The following is an 18,534-nucleotide window of genomic DNA, read 5'->3' on the forward strand; positions in this document are numbered from 1 at the left end:
TTGGCAAGCTGACTCCAGAAATAAAATTAAAATAAGTTAAAGCAGGGAAAGCTGGGCGTCAGGACTCCTGGGTTCCCTGAAAATGAGGGAAGGGAGCTAGAGAGCTGGGAGCTACTTAGGAGAACCTTGTCTTGCTGCACTGCTGTGTTTAAAGGTGGGGGAGTTTCCTTGATCACAAATTGTATTTTGTTCGGAGGAATAGTTTCATGTGAACTTTTGCAGTGTATAGCGATTGCTTATGAACTTGCCATTGGTGTAGGGAGCTGTGGTGCTCACTTCAGTGCCTGGCCCTCTGCTGCAGCAAATCAGATCTCTGCATAGTTGGGGACACTCGGAACTGAATTTCTAAGATCTTGTGAAATTATTCTGTGGTAGAATGATCTGCACTGCCCTCTCGGGGCGAGTTTGGCATAGCACTTTATTAAATATGTTCCTCCTGCATTCTGGAATCTTCCCTCCCCAGCAGGTGGTCCCATGGGGGGGGGGGGAATACCAAATTTCCCCCAATATCCACCACCTTGATAAAATATGTACATTTTGAACATATTCCACAGTGCAAAGTCCGTTACACACAATGCCCTTTGTTGAAAAACTGACATGGTACATAAATGTAAACATGCCCCCCTGCCGTTAGTAAATTAACCACCTGCCACCCCTTCCCTAAAAAGTAACTCCCCCTTTATTTTAAACAAATACGCTAGTGAGACAGAGGAAGGAAAGCAACAGAAGTGCATAAAAATCCGCATCTAGAAATAATGATGTCAGCTCCCATGTTTCTGTTAGCCCACTCACCCTCTCCAAAACAAGCAAAAGGGGAGGGTGCATTTGCAAGGGGCATTTTAAATACCCCCTCAGGGAGTGTGGGGGTAAGAACAGAGAAAGAAAGAGAAATGAGCCTTAACAGAGAAGTACAATGACAAAACCGTGATGCATGTGCTGGTAAAATGTGCTAAGCTTTCACACGAAAATGCAGGCTAAGCGGCCCTGATGTAGAGAAATGTGTTAGGCTGCAATTCCAAGCCTGTTTACCAGGAAGTAAGCCCCACAGATTTGAGTATGCTTACGTGCTTAGCCCTAGGGCTGCAAGTCACCCCCCTAAGTAATGTTAAAATCCAATGTGGGACTGGTTAGCAGCTTTATGCCAGGGGTAGTGATGGGGAGTTGGTGGCTAAGGGGCTGCTATATGATGGGAGAGAAACGGTCAGTAAAGAATGGGGCAACAATGTGTGATGACCCAGGACACCAGAGTTCTCCAAGAGGGGTGCTCAGGTTATTTCCGGCATTAAGAGGTCTTTCCTGTTGATTCCTTCATCTTTTTGTTTCTCCTCCTTCCAAGGAATTTACGGTGAGCTACCTGTGTTTCCCCCATGATTTTATCTTCACAATTATCCTGATAGGCTCAACATCATCCAGCAAGCTTCATGGCAAAGTGGAGATCTGAATCCAGGTCCCCCTGGACAAAGTCCACCAACTCTATCCACCTTATTTTCCCAAATGTTTTTCCCTTGTTTCTTTCTGTTCCTCATCCTCTACTCTTTCCTTGTTTTACTTCCTCTTTTTTTCCCTTACAAATATTGCCAGCTCAGGTGAGTGTTCTACGGTCGTCAGGACTACATCCTGTACCCCCCCCCCAAAAAAAAAAATCCTGGAAAAGTCAAAGGATAGGAATGGATGCGGGACTACCGCTAACAGAGCACGCAGGGGGTTAGTTGAGAAAAGGGTACACATGTGTTTATAGTTGCACTCTTTTTCCTTTTTTGTATGTGTTCAGGCAAATGCTTGCGCTCTCACATACAGGCACACACACACGCACACGCACACACAGTAGAGTTGAGGAATGTTACAATATTCCTCCTGCCTTTCCCTCTCCCTCTCCCTCTCTCTCTCCCTCTCTCTCTCCCACACACACACACGCGCGCGCGCGCACACACACACACACACTTTTTACATCTCTGTGCTTTTGCCTCCTCCTGTCCATCAACACTGAAGCTCCTATTTTTTCTTGGGCTCATACTGGATGAGCTTCATTATTGCATCATTCTTCATCACCCCATCAATAAACTCCTTTTCAGCAATTTTATCTGCAATAAAATAAAATACACATATAGAAAAATGAGTAGCGTGTAGTATATATACCAAACAAGGTAACTGCTGAGATGGAGCCACAAGGATTAGGTTAACTGGTGATAAGTGACAGCATTTAGTCAAGTTGGAGTATTTGATTCTTGGGGAAGACGGCACAATTTCTGTGGGGGTGGGATTCGCTAGCAGCAATTTCAAGCCTGGCTAAACAAAAGTTTGCCTATATTTTGGCTGGCTGTGCAAAGTCAGTCCTTGGAAGTTGTTATAGTGATGCTTTGGATTTGTCTGGTGCTTTGGGCTGCAATCCTGTGAGTAAAGCCCATTTAACTCAATTGGACTGATATCTGAGTAGACATGCATAGGATTTTATTGAATTTAAAGCACTCCATATATATCCTTGTGTTATAAACCTTTCAATAGTCCTGTAAGGTGGGCCAATATTATCTCTGTATTGCTGATGGTGGATTTTTTTGTAGGAAGAAAAAAGACTGAAGAATCAGGATGATATCTGGATCCCCATAAGTTTCTGTGAATGAGGCAAGGTGTTGCACAAAAGCCTCATCCGGAAACACCCCCAGTTTCATAACTCATGCTTTTAGTCACCATGCCACACCAGCTGTCACTCAGTTAAATAAAGGTTTCGTTAGAGAACCACAGTGCTGGAAAGAATCCCAGAGGCATTTAGTCCAACCTTATGCCCATAGAGGAATCTGCAACTACAGCCTCCCTGAAGGTGTAATAATCTGGACACTGCTTTAAACCTTAAACAAAACCACACTCTATTGTGTGAATTTTAATTGATTTAATTAAAGCAGTTAAAGGTGCAATCCTATCCATGTTTAGACAAGTGTGGTGTAGTGGCAAGAGTACTGGACTAGGAGCTGGGAGATCCGGGTTCTAGTCCCCACTCGGCCATGGAAGCTCACTGGGTGACTTTGGGCCAGTCACAGACTCTCAGCCCAACCCACCTCACAGGGTTGTTGTTGTGAGGATAAAATGGAGAGGAGGAGGATAATGTAAGCCGCCTTGGGTTCCTTGCAAGAGGAAAAAAGGCGGGGTAGAAATGCAATAAATAAATAAATAAGTGGCTGGGGAATGCTGGGAGTTGTAGGACTTTTTTCTGTCTAAACACGCATAGGATCACACCCTAAATAGGAAAAAGTACACCTATGAATAAATTGCTACTGCTGAAGAGGTGGGAAAGCATACTTTGCTTTGAGGTGATGCATTAGAAGGCGCATCCCCTCCCTTGTGAGGGATGGCGGGAATGCCTCTTCCGACAAGGCGTTTGCTGATGGCAGCTTTTGTAAGAATTTATATTACAAATAATTAACTTTTTTAAAAGCATTGATTAAATTTTAAATAGTTAATTTATTTAATCAGGGACTTCCTTGCTGAAAAGGCTTGGAATCAAATCATCTATCCAGTTTATCGGCTTAGTGTTGCTGCTTTTATTAGAAACCCGCATATATATTTTTTTTCTGGACATCTTGATTTCACACAAGCTAGTTATTTGTAGGCATAACCAAGGCTTGAGAGCAGTGCTAGTTCTAGGTTTTTAAGGGCCCTTGGCCAATCACCCTCATTGGGCCCCCTCTGTCAGACACATTCACACCGCCACTGTCGCCGGCTGCCCTTGCTCCTCATCCTGTTTCCCCATCACTGCTACCGCTTGCTAGGCAGACAGGCAGTGAGCAAGCTGGCCATCTACTGCTCCCCCTCAACATCGCTGTTGTCTAGCCAGAGCAAGAGACAGGCGGTGAACAAGCAGGTGAAAAGGTGCAAGTCCAGGGGGCTCTTGTCAGTGGGTCCTCGGCAAGGGCCCAGCCATGCCTACCCTTGACGCCAGACCTGGTTGAAAGGAAATAACTCTCTTCCAGTTTCCAGTTTCCCTGTCTAATCCACCTGAGGATGATTCTTTCACATCAGAGGCCATTAGACAAGCGGTATTTACAACCCTGGTGCCTCTTTTGTCTCCCCAGGGTGCTCTGTACTGTGCGGAAGGACCTGTGAATGATACAGAATAGTGTGTTTGGGTTTAAACCTGTATGCTTCTGTTTGCAGCACCAACAAAAGCAACGAAGAGTCTTGCAGCCCCTTCAAGGTTAACAAATGGATTATGGCATAAGCTTTTTTGGACTGCAGCCCACTTCATCAGATGCATGAAAGCTTATGCCTTAATAAATAAGTTAGTTTTTAAGGTGCTACAAGTCTCTTCGTTGTATTTGCTGCAACAGACTAACACAGCCACCCCTCTGGAAATTAGTACCAACAAAATAGGTACAATTGTCTTGTGTATAGGCCAACTTAAAATCTACATGCAGCTTTTTATGGCTACCCTTCCATGGAAGGTGGGGAAACACTTTATATTAGAATTTGTTTTGAGGATACTGGAAAGCCCCCACCCCTGGTCAAAAATCACCAGTGTTTTGATATGGGAAGAAAACAAAGAATTCAGGCATCCAAACATGGGCTGGTCCATAACCTAGGAAAATACGTTTGTTTGATCAAAAGGACAGGATAACACATGCATTTCACTTGAGTTGACTTTTGGTGGGGAGTTAATTTGGGTTGGGGTGGGGGAGGAAGTTTCGGTGTAAAGTATCTTATGAATCAATTCTTGATTTCATCAGGAGAGAAAGAATGCTTTCCCCCTCTCACCGCTCCTGATTTTGAGAGGCCCGCAACAGCAGCGTTTGGGAATCCTGATACAGTAACTAATTTATGTTGTATAGACAATAGGTTAAATGACAAAAAGAGAACTGCACATTATACAAAATCCCCAGAGTGAGAGATAAAAACCAAATATAAACCTTATAAATTAAATATTTCTGTAGCAAACATTAACAACTGCTTATCAGTCACTGTACAAGTGAAGCTGACAGTCAATTTAGCTATGATGAATGTAAAATCAACTACTGTTGAAGGCCAAGCTTTCATATAGACAGCCTAAACACCGACTGTCCCTGTTCTGCAATACCTGTCAGTGATAAATCACTGCCTGTATTTTGTACCATTTTTTTGTCCTTCTGAGGATGCCTTGTTAAAAACACTTTGCTTCATGTAAATGGATAGATTTGCTCTTCTTCAGGTTTCAGCCCCAGCCACTTTCAGAAGTTAAATGTCCACATGTGCAATCCTATCGATGTCTGCCCAGAAGTAAGTCCCCATTGATTTCAATGAGGCATGCTCCCAGGTACGTGTATAGCAGTGCTGGAAAACGTGGCCCTCCAGTTATTGTTGAACTGCAACTTTCATTATCCTTAGCCAGAATAGCCAATGGTAAGGAATGATGGGAGTTGCAGTCCAACAACATTTGGAGGGCTACGCATCCCCCAGGCCTGGTGGATAGGATAGCCTGGGAGTAGGCCTACTTGAAATCAAAGGGGACTTACCTCCGAGTAGACATGCATAGATCACACTGCAAGTTAGGTGTGTCGGTGGAGGCATCTTCTCTCTGATGCAGGAGTGGGGACCATGTGGTCCTCTAGAGGTTGTTGGACAACAACTCCCACCATCCCTGCCACTGGTCATGTTCACTGTGATTGATAGGAATTGAGGTCCAACAACAACAGTGTCTCTCCCCCATTTGTCTAATGCATGTTGATTGACACACATGTGATCACGAAGTTGGCTACCATTTTACCTGCTGGTGAAGCCCTTTTTGATAACAGTGCCATTTCTACATTAGGCTTTTATCCTGCACCATTATCAGGGCTTCTGCTTCCAGATTTTTTGCAGGATTAAAATTGGTTCCTTTACATGTATTTTTTCCTGGGGTTTTTCCTTTCTCTGCTTATCCATATGTTTCATTATGCAACCACTAGATGGCGCTGTCATATAGCAGAATTGTGCAATTACACAGAGCTTTATAATGCCTTTTCTAAATAATAGCAGACTTTCATCATTAGGGAAAAAAACATGATAATGGTTGCAAAGGGTGGGAGAAGGCTTGGAGGATGACTACATCATGCAAAGGACCTGCAACTACCGTGAGTGAGCAGTCACAAGCACAAAATAGAAGCCTCATGTAGAAAGGCTTCAGATCATAGGACAAGGCTATTTTTTTCTAGCATATATTTAACAAGGGTCAAACACAACCTTGGCTTTTAAATCAATGCAGGACAAGTGATTGCAGAGTACGAGAGTAAAGTCTTCAGCATTGCATGCTGGGAAGGGGGTGGAACTTGCAAGCCTCGGGCAGTGAGACAGAGGTGTTATGAGCATATAGGGCTGGGTCAAAGGTAGGCATGGTCAGGCACCTGCTGAGGGTCCACACCCCAGCAGGGGCCCACTGACTTGCTCCTCCTCCATTGCAACCTGGATGAGGCTCAATAGTAGGGATGGCGGAGAATTCCGCCACGGACTCCAGTGAGGCCAGATTCTTTAGAATACAGCGCCTCGGAGTCCGTGGCAGAGCAGAGCAATCCCCCCTGCCACCCCGTGAAATCCCCGCAGACCAGATCCTACCTGCCTCTGGCGGTCCGGATCCAGCCGCTGCTCCGATGTGTGGCCGCGAATGGCGTCCTGCATAGGAGATGCCATTTGCGTCGCTGCTGTAGCTGTGATAGGCTACGTAAATATTTACGTAGCCTATCACAGCTAAAGCACAGACGCAAATGGCATCGCCTACGCAGGATGCCATTTGCTTCTGCAGCAGCCCGGCTGCGGATCAGCCCAGCTGGCGAATCCGCAGACACGCCGTGGAGCAGAGCCAGCTGGGGAGGATTCCGGGGGGGAGGAACGGATCGCCTCCCCCCCGTCAAGGATTCTGGGTGAGGACCAGATCACCACCACCCCGCGGACCCCAGCAGAGAAAGGTAAGGGGGTTTCGTAGCAGCGGGTGGCAATGGCAGAAGGTAGACTCATTGAGGGGCAGAGACCATTTGGGGTATCTTGCCCAAGGACCCTCAAAAACCTGGAGCCAGCACTGATACTATCTAACTTAATCCGTAAAGTGTTGAAGGTTATTTTGAAACCATTATTGTTGCTATGTTGGACCAAAGGCCCATATATGTAAACATTCCAAAATCATATACTGTAATATCTTTATTAGACAAACTCAAAGATCACAAAAAATATTATACATAAAATGACTGTGTGTGAGCGCATGTGTGCATGAGCACGAATTAGGCCTGTAAGTGTAAAAATAGGTAAGATTTCAAGCCAGACACAACTCTTCACTTTTCCATTCCATGTAGTGGCAGAGTTCCGTATAACTCATCAACTGAGGCTGGGCAAATAAATAGCAAAATGAGTCAGGCAGGTCAGTATCAGTGCTTTGGATCCAGGTTAAGTTAGTTGTACTGCAGTCATATTGACTAACTTGTCCCGTTGATTTCAGTGGGACCTAAGTGCAATTAACTGGGCGTGTTTCCAGACAAGGTTGTTGTCATACAGTTGCTTTGTCTCATTCATGTTGTCTTCAAATTGTAACCCTCCTGTGTTTTCCCACCACTTCTTCCATCTTTTTTCTTACCACAGAAAAATCCGTTAGGGAGGAAAAGCTGGAACAGCTGCACAATGGGTGCTTCTAGGCATGGCTTTTATCTGGCAATTACCCTGCCTCAAACACAGAATTTTAGAAGCGTTCTGAACGATGACAGCTTCCATTTGTAAACCACCACCACCCTTGTGTTTTCCTGCCACTTCTTTCATGCTTTTTCTCAGCAGAAAAAAAATCCCTTGAGGAGGAAAAGGCAAAGTAGGAAAAGACAATTCAATGCCTTTGAATTAGTAGCCCTGTGTCTGGTTGTAACCTGCTGTGTTGATATAGCGGCCAAATACCATCCCCACCCACCTGTCCTCGTGGCAAAGAGGAGAAAGGCTTGGCCTGTGAGGGAAGGAGGGGGTGGAGGGGAGAGGAATAGCACTTACCCATATCTCCCTTGTCAAAATATGCCCACAGCTTGTCAGCCCTTTTCTGGGGGGTGTTTTCATCATCAGGCAAGGTCTTCTGCTCTTCTGGAGGGATCATCTTAAATATTGCCTGGCAGAAGGAAAAGAGGAAATGTAAACAACTGCTCAGAACGCAGTGTTAGATAATATGTTAATATTAGTAGATTTCAGTTTGCAGAGCTACCTGAGGCATCTGTCTCCCCTCTTCCCCAGTGGATTATATCCCATCCCCATTCCAGAAAACCCAGGAGTCCTGGCTCCCAGCTCCTCTGTTCTAATACACAATACCTCATTCCCTTCCCAGAGAGACCCTGCTCACGTTCTTCTTAAATACACACGATCCCCATGGATGGAGGGTGTGAACATAAACACAATGTAGCTGGTTTTAAGATACCACTGTTGGTAGGATCAAGGAGAGCAGAAACTTATGAACACCCCTAAAGGGGCAGGGAGATAGAAGGGGCATGTTAGAGGGTAAAAAGATAAGAAGAGCCATGCTGGATCAGGCCAAAGGCCCATCGCACACAGTGACTAACCAGGTGCCTGTGGGAGGCCCACAAGCAACTGGCATACAGAGCCCTACTGCCCCTGACACTGGAGGTAATATATAGCCATTGTGACGAGTAACTATTGGTAGTCTTTACCTCCATGCATTTGTCTAAGCCCCTTTTAAAGCCATCCAAGTTGACAGCCATCATTACCTGTTGTGGGAGCGAATTCCATAGTTTAATTGTGTAAAAAAGGCCCTCCTTTTATCGGTCCTGCATCTCCTACCACTCAGCCCCATTGAATGACCCCAGGTTCTAGTATTATGAGAGGGAGAGAGAGAGGGAGAGAGGTCCCTCTGTCCATTTTCACCATGTCCCACATAATTTTATGAACCTGTGTCATGTCCCCTGCTTACTTGTCTCTTGTTCCTAAGCTAAAAAGCCACAACCAACCAAGGGGAGTTGCTCCAGCCCCTTGATCATTTTGGCTGCTCTTTTCTGCAGGGTAGAGTAGGTGAATGTGTAAGTACAGAGATAGAAAGTAGGAAAGGATACTGGAGGCTGATAGCTAGAATAAAAGAAAATGGAGAGAAATGCAAAAAAGGGTTTCAGCTGGCTGGTTATCACATTTATATCCCACCCTTCCTCCATTGACCTTCAGGGTACAGCAGCCATAGGTGAGCCCCATCTTCTCTTCCAACCATTCCTATGTAGGCAGCAGTCACACTGAATTTGTATGTCAGCAGGTCAAGATCCTCCCATGCGCTTCATGCAAGTCCAACACTCTTAATCACTATGTCACACTGTCTAGATAGAGAGATTAGCCTGGCATGAGCTCAGATGGAGAGTTAGCTTAAAGCAGGGGTGACCAGTCCCAACCAGCAGGGCTAGTGGTCAGTGGAAGATAGGAGCTGTAGTCCAACAACATCTGGAGGGCCACATATTTCTCACCTTTGGGGCATCTCTACACCAGCCTACAAGCTTGCAGCTCAAACAGGCCTTTCTGCTTCCGTTTTAAATGCAGGATCACAACGACGCCCTTCTTCACAAATGCAGGATCACAACGACACCCTTCTTCGCCCACACCCTTCTTCACCCACTCCCCTTTCCCCCTCCTTCTCCCCTGTCTGAGTCTTCCATTATCTTTCATTGATCTCCTTCCTGCCTTTACTCTTTTCATGGAGGAAACTGAAGTGGAACACAATGGGGTAATTTGATAGCTCATTATCTGCAATCTATTTAAAAATGGAACAAAGGGCATTTAGTGCAGGAGGGTCATGGGGTCATGTAAAGAGCCCTCAAACTTCCCTGAAGGAGCAATCCCAATCGCAGGATAAAAGCTCAGTGTGAAGGGAGCCCTGCTGTACACCTTGCATATATGGATGGGAGGAGGAGAACTATACAGTGGGCAGATGTAGGAACTGTGGGAAAGGAACGTTACATAGTGAGCTGGCTCATCAGTGCTCCTTTCTTTTAATTCATCTGCTTCCCATGAAGCCGCCATCTTGCTCTTCCCTGTTCTGAGGCACATTTTCATTCCCAGTTGTCTTGTTTTGCTCCAGACTCTGCCCCCTGGCCCTGGTGAGACCTGGTTCACCAGAGTAGATCCACGCTTCCCTTCCACCTGGAGCCAAAGTTAATATGTCTGGTTTCTGGTGCCTAAAAGATACACTAGGGTGACCAGGTGTTGTACTTTACAGGGGACAGTCCTCTACTTTGGAGAGCTGGCAGAGGACAGTTTGCTCTTTGATGGGGTCCTCTATTTGATGGGCTATCCAGGCCGAGGTAGGTTTAAAGATTTAAAAAAAAAAACAACCGAGGGAGGGAGAGCGGGGGCCTTGAAGTTGCCCGTCAGCAGCATCCAGACAGCAGACTGAGCAAGCACACAGATCACCTTGTCAGTCCTCTCCACTATGGTGAGGACTGATTTTTGCATTTCTATTTAAATGTCCACATTTCCATCTATCTCTATATATTTGTATATGCAGCTTTTATGTCAATTGGTGTCCTCTTTTGTCCACTTTTTGGGTGATGCATGTCCTCTTCTTTGATGATGTGAAAGTGGCCACCCTATAAACCCTGCTTCTCTGGAGGCTATTTCAGGGGGAGAAAGTGGAACGTATATATTTATACCGCTGAGTTAATCCTTGACCTACAGGAGATTATGTGACGCTCCAGGTGGCTTGAGGGCAGGGCAGAGTGGTGGTTTGGGGTCTGTCTACATGACAGGTGCCAGGGGAAACTGCTTAAGTGGCTTGAGAGGAGGCTGTGCCTGTGAGCTGTTATACAAAAGAGCCAGTTGCCCCTGTTGTTCTTCCTTCCCCTTGTTATCAGGACCAAGTCCAATGGGCTACCTACTCCAGACTTGGGCCTCATTCACTGTTACTTACAGATCAAAACTATAGGGCCACCTCATCTTGTACTGAAACTTATTTCCTTTCATCTCAGGTTGAACCTGAACCTGTAGACCCTTCCTTCAATTCTTCCTGTTCTGGTACAGGCCTAAGAACCATATAGCTAAATCTAGCTGAAAATGCTGCATTTCAGCAGCTTCTTTTGGTTTGGAATTATCATGACAGAATCTTGCTGGATTGCCATCTTTCTTTCACTGGTCCTATTACTGTGACTTTAAAGAAGCAGCCCTCACACAGACAAGTTAAACAGGCTAAGTTTTTCCCCATCTCCACTCTAGGAAAAGCTTCTCATACTAAATTTTTGCAATTCTGGTAGGAATGGCAATGTGTGTTTTTTTCTCCCATTCCTAGGCTTTAGTTTTTGCCACCACTTATCTCTGTGCCATTAAGGGCTTCATTTTTGCATGTTAGTCTGCTGCTAAAAGCACAGAAGCAGGGTCAATAAACAATATGGCAACCTAGCTCGCTGGTGTAAGGAACACGAGTACTATGTTCACACCTGTGATACTGTTTAGGCTGTCTTCACTACATACATCACTGTATACATAGAACCAGAGATCCTGTATGCTGCCATGCAAGACACTCCTAGGTCTTACTAACCTCTCTGAAATGTTAATAAGCGGTAGCCTCTATGGAACCTAGACATTCCCTTTCACATAATGGAGACAGATAAAATGGCTTCTAATGTGGAATCTGGACACATCTGTGGAGTGCTGAGAATCTCAGCTTCAATTTCACTTTTCAAAACCCAGTTTCTTGTTGTTATGGTTGTTAAGAGAGCAATCTGAAGATGTGCTGACAATTTCCACTGAAGGGAAAGTCCAGAACCAGATCCAAAATTTATAACTTTCAGCAGGTATGTGTGATCTGTAAAAATATAAATACCGCCCCCCCCAAATGCTGATTTTAAAATGTGGGCTTTGTGGTTAGCTAATTTTGGATTTTTAAAGTACCACATTTAGGGGGGGGGACCATCATACACACACAGCTTCAATGTGCAGAGATGATAACATCTAGGACCCAGGGCAGTACAATGGATAATATGCTGGGCTTAAATCTAAGATACCAAGGTTCAAGGAGCTGTTAATTCGGTGTGCACCCTTCGACACCACAGACTCATTTTCCCATCTGTAAAATTGGAATATTTCTGACCTGCCTCAGGGGTTTGTTGTGCTAACTAACATAAGGATTATAAATAATTTTCTGCCTTAAAAGACTGAACAAGAAGTGCTATTTAATTCATTTTAAACTGTGAGCTGTCTTGAGGCCTTCTGGGCTGAAATGCGGGATATAAGTGTAGTAAGTAAGTAACCTACTGTGGAATTAGGCATGCTTGCCCCCTTATTTAATAAAAACAAGCTTCTGGTCCTCCTGCAGCAAGAAACTACTTCGAAATGTTTTATCTGTGCCTGGTGAAGGCTCAGAAGCCAGGAGGGCTGGGCAGTGCTGCTTCCAGGGGTCAGACGCTGAGATAGGGTGCAATCTTACACATGTTTAGACAGAAAAAAAGGCCTACAACTCCCAGCATGCTGGGAGTTGTAGGCCTTTTTTTCTGTCTAAACATGCATAGGATTGGGCTTTTCATAGAATGATAGGGTTGGAAGGGGCCTACAAGACCATTGAGTTCAACCCTCTGTTGCCTTTTACAACTCCCTGTAGCTTCCATGGCTGCCGTAACTTATAAGAGCCTTCCTTGAGCTAGAGCCCTCCAGATGTGTTGGACTACAGCTTCCATCATCCCAGGCCAGCATGACAAACGGCCATGTGGCACGGGTTGATGGGATTTGTCCGACACATCTGGAGGGCACTAGGCTGAGGAAGGCTGCTGCCTAAGCTCCCCTACAGCCAACCTACTGCCCATCTCCCTGTTCTTCTCCCGTTCTGTGCTACTCGCCATGCTAATTCCCCGTCCCAAATGCTTTGATCAATGTGGGGAGGGGGCAACATGATTTCCAGAGGGGTGGCTCCATTAGCTTGTGTTCACAGCAAAAACAAGGGGGCTTGTAGCACCTTAAAGACAAATTATTATGGCATAAATTTCCTGGACATTGAAGTTGGAATAGATGATGCAAAATAAGCTAATATACCTCGTTCAGTTTTATTTGGATGAGGCAACTGCCCCCATTCTCAAGGTGGCCAGTTCCAAGCAGTTAGTTTATTTCTTTAAATTCCCTTACTTCATTTTTCTTCAGAACAGCCCTGGGGCAGTAGTCACTGCTGTTGCTGCGGTATATACAGAGGAGTAAAGGTCTAAGGACAGTGACTTGCTTAGGGTCACCCAGTGAGTCCGGAGCTAAACCTGGAATATTGACCCTGGTCCAACTTTCAAAGCTGTAACCGTTGGTTCTGTATACCCATACTGTGGCCTTTTCTTAAGGGCCGAGGGGAAATTGGTGATGTGTGTAAAGGAATGTGACATTGTAAATAGGTAATCCAGAACCTGGTGAAGTGCAACAATTTGTTATCTCAAGTTGTCAAAATGTAGAGGATGATCCCCAAAATCAGTTTTATGTACTAAGGTTACAACACATTGATGTTTGAACATGTTTCCCATGTATGTTGAGACTGTGAGCATCTCTACACCAGCCTAAAATCCTACATTTAAAACAGGGCTTTCTGCTTCCATTTTAAATGCAGGATCATGACAGACTCCCTTCCCCCACTTCCCCTCTCCTTTTCCCCCCTATCAGAGTCTTCCATATGTTTCATTGTACAGCCGCTATATGGCGCTGTGGTCTAGCTCCTCTTATTGTGGGTCTTCCTCTTTTCACAGGGAACTCAAGCAGAACTTCCAACCCTACTATTCTATGATTCTATGAACTCAAATGCTGAAATTTGATAGCTCATTACCTCCGATCTTTTAAGAAATGAAATAACGGTAATGTAGTATGGGAGATGCCCTGGAGGTTGACAACGTCATCTAAAGGGCTCGCAAACTTCCATGAGTAACCAATCTCAATAGCAGGATAAAAGCTCCATGTGAAGAAGCTCTGTCTCTCATTACCTCAATACTCAGTGCTCTGAAGACCTTTTAAGAGGTGCTTATCCATCATTTTGAAACACATCACGTGACTACACTGCAGTGTACAAATCTCTTTGGATGTGGAGAATGAGCCAAGGGATGACAGACTGAGAACTTCAATTAGGAAGAGAGGGCTGGACCCAGACTTAGCCATACTTAGAGCAGACCCATTGAAATAAATGGGATTGAAGATGGGTCTACTCTAAGTATAACCATGTCTTGATCCAAGCCAAAGGATCTGTTTTCTGTTTACAGTAGCAAAATGGAGGTATGGGACTGCATTTTGGTACAACAAGCAGGCACAAACAGGAATAAGTGGCCAGAAATGTCTGCCAAATGGATTGTAATGGTCATAAGTAGGGAATCCAGGCTCAAGCTGAGGGAGAAAAAATATGTACATCTGTATACCCTCTATTTTGCCTTTAACCTTCAATTACTTTGATGATGAGCCAAGGATATTCCCCACTGTACAGGGAAATCTCACTACAAATTTCTACAAAGAGCAAAAAGGGCAATTTCCTAGAAACGAAGCAAAAATTACAGGGGAATCTGAACCAGTCTTTACCCAGAGGCCTTATTTATTGCACTAATTTAAAGAAAACAAGCAGTTGTAGAATCCCCTTGATAACTCACAGGCTTTGTGCTGCTGAAGCAATCAATCAATCAATAGCTGGCCTGGCTATAGCTTGCCAGCAAAGATTTTCGGGTAAGAAATTATATTTGCTGCAGTCTCTGGGAGCCCATTGTTCCAAGATCTCTTCCAAGTCAGGATGGATCTACACATGTAGCAAAATTTGGTGACAGACTGGCCTGAACCACTTCAGAAAAAAGGTGGGCAGGTGTCACACTTTTAAATACTCCCCAACTGAAAGAAAAACTGCCTGTAAGTTAGAGAAGTAGCACAGCAGGGAGGGAGGGGGAAAGAGCGAGAGCAAACACACTGAGAAATAATCTTTCTCCATTATGTGCTTATTTTTCTATTTGAAAGGGGAGCATTTTTTTGAGAAAGAATATTCTAGAATGGCATTCCCACACCTGCAATCTGAAGTGGTACAGTCCACTGTACTACTTCAGGACTCTACCACCTTGTTCTTCTGCACGTTTAGGGCAGCTTCAGGAAGGTATCAGACATTTCCTGACATTTCCAGACATGAGTTCATTTCCTCCCATTTCAGAGTGTGTTTATTAACTGCTCCCTCCAATGAACATTGAATAGGAAGGTTTGGGCCTGGGAACTAGTTAAAATCCTAGCTTGGCTCATGGTTTCATGGAGTGACTTTGATCACAAAACTCTCCCCCCCCCACCGCCTCATTTTACCCTGGTTATACGATGGAAATTGAGCTGTTCTACATGAGGCATTTATTGTGTGCTTGTGATTCCTCGCTCATGGTAGTTTACAGGTGCTTTGAACAATGTTCAAGGGTCTCCAGGGTCTCTCCTGTGCTTTCGTACCATTCTTTCTGGGGGTGGGGTGGGGGCGGGGTATTGGGGAAAATTCAGCATTTTGGGGAATGGGAGAATGAAACGCTAGTGTAGTTGTGTAATTCTGCTACACCACAGTGCCACCAAAGGTTATGTAGTGAAACATATAGAAAGGCAGAGAAAGAAAAACCGTGGGAAATAATCCTGCAAAGTCTTAATCCCACAAAGAATCGGAAGCAGAAGCCACAGTAAAGTGGTGGGCTAAATGCCTCTTGTTTTTTAGGGAAACATGTTGTTTACGAAAACATAGTTACCCTTCTTTTTTAAATAATTAGCAGTTCAGGACAGGAGCCCATGGTGCATTTTTTGGATGTCTTTCACGGTAGACCTGTTTGCTTACATCTGCTTACAACGGGCCCCATATTTGCTCTCTGTTGCGTTCCCCTCCTTCTTCTTCCCTATCAAACATTGAAAAATTGTTCAGTCTTTGCCTTTGTCCCTAAACCTACAGCCAGGTACATTTTCTCCTTCTCATCACGCCTTCCCAAGGTCAAAGGAAGCTGTTTCTCTGGACAGCACAGTTGAAACAAGGCAAATGCAGCCCTGAGAGGGTCAGGGCCTTAACCCCTTTAATCCAACTTTAATCTCAGATTGCTCTATCCTTCCACGGCTTGCAGCAGACACATTGGGAGGGGAGTCTAGAAACCAGAAAAGTAGAGGAAGCCGACAGCAAAAAGGAATAACAGAGCTCTGTCAAATCCAGAGGGATGCAAGTCAGGCCAAATGTATATGGTCACCATGACAACTTTCAACTCAGCATTGTCACACAAGAGTCAGTCCACGAGAGCTTAATGTTTCACTCTGCAGTTTTGCCAGTCTTCCTGAGAAGAAGTGTCCCCATTTTGGGGATACCAAGGCCAAAGCCTTGCCTATACTCCAGATTTAAACTAGCTGCAAGCCTGTTTAACTGTCATGGATCCACAGAATCATGGAAACTGTAATTCCCTGTGAATCTCTTAAGTACTGTTAACGCAAAATTAGAATTACCAGACACTGTTGGGGCTTCAAACCAGTTTAGATTAGTAGTATAGAAGAGTCCACATTTGATTCTTTACTTAAGGATTCAACTCTGGGCCTTAAGTGTGTGTGTGTGTGTGTGTGTGTGTGTGTATGTGTATGAAAATGGCTTACCTTCGTCCTTAAAAAATGAAAATTTGCTCCCTATAGGGATAGTTGAAGCAAATTAGATAAAATTAGAAGGGGATTTAGAACTGTTTATTGCTCTGCCAATCCAGCTCATCCCATTAAACAAGTGTAACAGGATTTCCCCCACTGGGCAAGGCTAATTCCATTTGGGCACAAGACAAAGTCCTCTGCCAAGGTAATCTGTTGTCATCCAATCACCTCGAGGTGGGTCAAGACAGTGACATGTCCAACTGTTCCCTCCACCCTTCCTTCCTTTTAAATAGTACCACCTTGAATCATGACATGTGACTCTGCCTCCCATGGGAGCAGAGAATGGTTTCTACGGCTAACTCTGATCCAGGAATAAGGTGGTCTAAAACCCACCTTAGATGGATGGGCCCATGTACCTGAACATTGTTCTGACCGCAAGGAGGCCTGAGGCAATGGCCCAAATAATCCAAACCATTTCAGGGAATAAGAACAAAAACAACCCAACAACGACTGGAGAGGCTTCTTCAGGGAGGCCTCAGACAATAACATGTAAAAGGTCCGGTGTTGTTATGGCACTATCATGTGGGAAGATCCCCCTGTAATCCCACCAATGTAAAGAAGCCCACTTCCAACCCATGTGGTATCTCGGGGGGGGAGGTTCTCAGGCTGTGTCTTGCATGTACACTCCTCCTGCCCAAAAGTCCCTGCCAGAAAGCCGCACCTCCCACCCACCCACCCCACTTCCCACACGTCCTCCCCACTCACTGTGATGATCTCCAGGACCTCATTCTTGCTGATCTCTCCATTGCGGTCTACATCAAAGAGGGAGAAAGCCCACTCGAGTTTCAGGTCAGTCTTGCCGGTCGAAGTGAGGTGGAGTGCAATTATATACTCCCGGAAGTCAAGGGTCCCGTCATCATTGCTGTCGAAGCTTCGGAAGACGTGCCGTGCATACACCTTGGGGTCAGAGTTGGGGAAGAAGTTGGCGTAGATCTTCTCGAACTCAGACCGGCTGATGCGCCCGTCGGGGCATTGTTTCTGGAAACTCTCATACCATTTGCACAGCTCGTCCTCTGAGTACTTGGTGTTCAGCTTCAGGTCTTCAAGAATCTCTTTGGACAGGGCCCCACTCTTACTATTGCCCATTGTTTGGCTGTATGCTCACCCCACACCACTTTACCAATGTCCCTAGCTTGTCCGTCCCGTCCTGTTTCGACCTACCAGTGGATTGGCTGGTGCCCGGGGAACCTTCTTATATAGACTTCTCAGGATGGGTGGGGACCATGGAGCCCTCTCTCCTTGGCTTGCCACACTTGATGGCCATGAGTATATATGCACGAACACACATACTACACACACGAAGAGAGGGAGAGAGGCTATTTTGGTTGTGCTGATCACATTTGCTCCAAGCTCTTTAGTGCAAGGGAAATCGGATTTGAGCATTGTGGACCTTTCTTTCCCCCTCCCTCTCCGTTGCCCTTCTGGCCTGTCTTCCCTCAACACCATAGCTCTGCTGAGTTTCCAACCATGTGCCAGCCCAGAGGCCGACTGAGGAGATGAGAGAGACAGTGGGGGGTGGGGTGTATCGGAAAGAATGGAGGTATAGATGAGACAGCATATGTGGGGACTGATGGATGGACAGTTATTGCTGTGGTGACCCCAGAAATGTTTATTTTCTTAAGCTGTAAAGCACTATGCAAATTCATAGTATTAATGTCAATAAACCGTCAAACAGCTGATAGGCTGACACATAACGTCATGATGACCCAGCCAAAGTTAACTGCTTTTAAGACCCACCAATTGTAAAGAGAGAGATTTCAGCTGCAATCCTCTGAACGCTTGCTTTACTTAGGGGTGAGCCCACTGAACACAGTAAGCCTTACTTCTGAGTGAACATGCATAGGATTGTGCTGTTAAACACATACCTCACTCTCCTATTATAATCACTGAGGAGAGAGAGAGACAGACAGACAGACAGACAGACAGCTAGCTCAGGGGCTAATTGCAAACCCAAGTTAAACCATCCCATCC

At 45.2% G+C, this 18,534-nt stretch overlaps 1 protein-coding gene across 1 annotated transcript; it reads right to left on the reverse strand.

Annotated features, from left to right (window-relative positions):
- Positions 1-413: 413 nt before the first annotated feature.
- RCVRN (recoverin) lies at positions 414-17,649 on the reverse strand. The gene is made up of 3 exons (XM_084808472.1): positions 17,269-17,649; positions 7,960-8,071; positions 414-2,081 (listed from the first exon to the last, which is right to left on the reverse strand). The coding sequence occupies exons 1-3, from the start codon at positions 17,647-17,649 to the stop codon at positions 1,993-1,995; spliced, it is 582 nt and encodes a 193-aa protein (XP_084664598.1). The 3' UTR covers positions 414-1,992.
- Positions 17,650-18,534: the final 885 nt, after the last annotated feature.

This window comes from Heloderma suspectum, chromosome 6, assembly GCF_057233095.1.
Source record: "Heloderma suspectum isolate Gila_16-S chromosome 6, 16-S_ref, whole genome shotgun sequence".
Lineage (NCBI taxonomy): Eukaryota > Metazoa > Chordata > Lepidosauria > Squamata > Helodermatidae > Heloderma > Heloderma suspectum.

What these genes read in the sequence shown, in the direction of transcription:
- RCVRN (XM_084808472.1), bottom strand. Translation starts at nt 17,649, where the DNA reads ATGGGCAATAGTAAGAGTGGGGCCCTGTCCAAAGAGATTCTTGAAGAC. An exon ending in AGGTCCTGGAGATCATCACA is followed by an intron (nt 8,072 to 17,268) that starts GTGAGTGGGGAG and finishes TCCTTCTGCCAG; the next exon opens with GCAATATTTAAGATGATCCC. An exon ending in TTTTGACAAGGGAGATATGG is followed by an intron (nt 2,082 to 7,959) that starts GTAAGTGCTATT and finishes ATTTTATTGCAG; the next exon opens with ATAAAATTGCTGAAAAGGAG.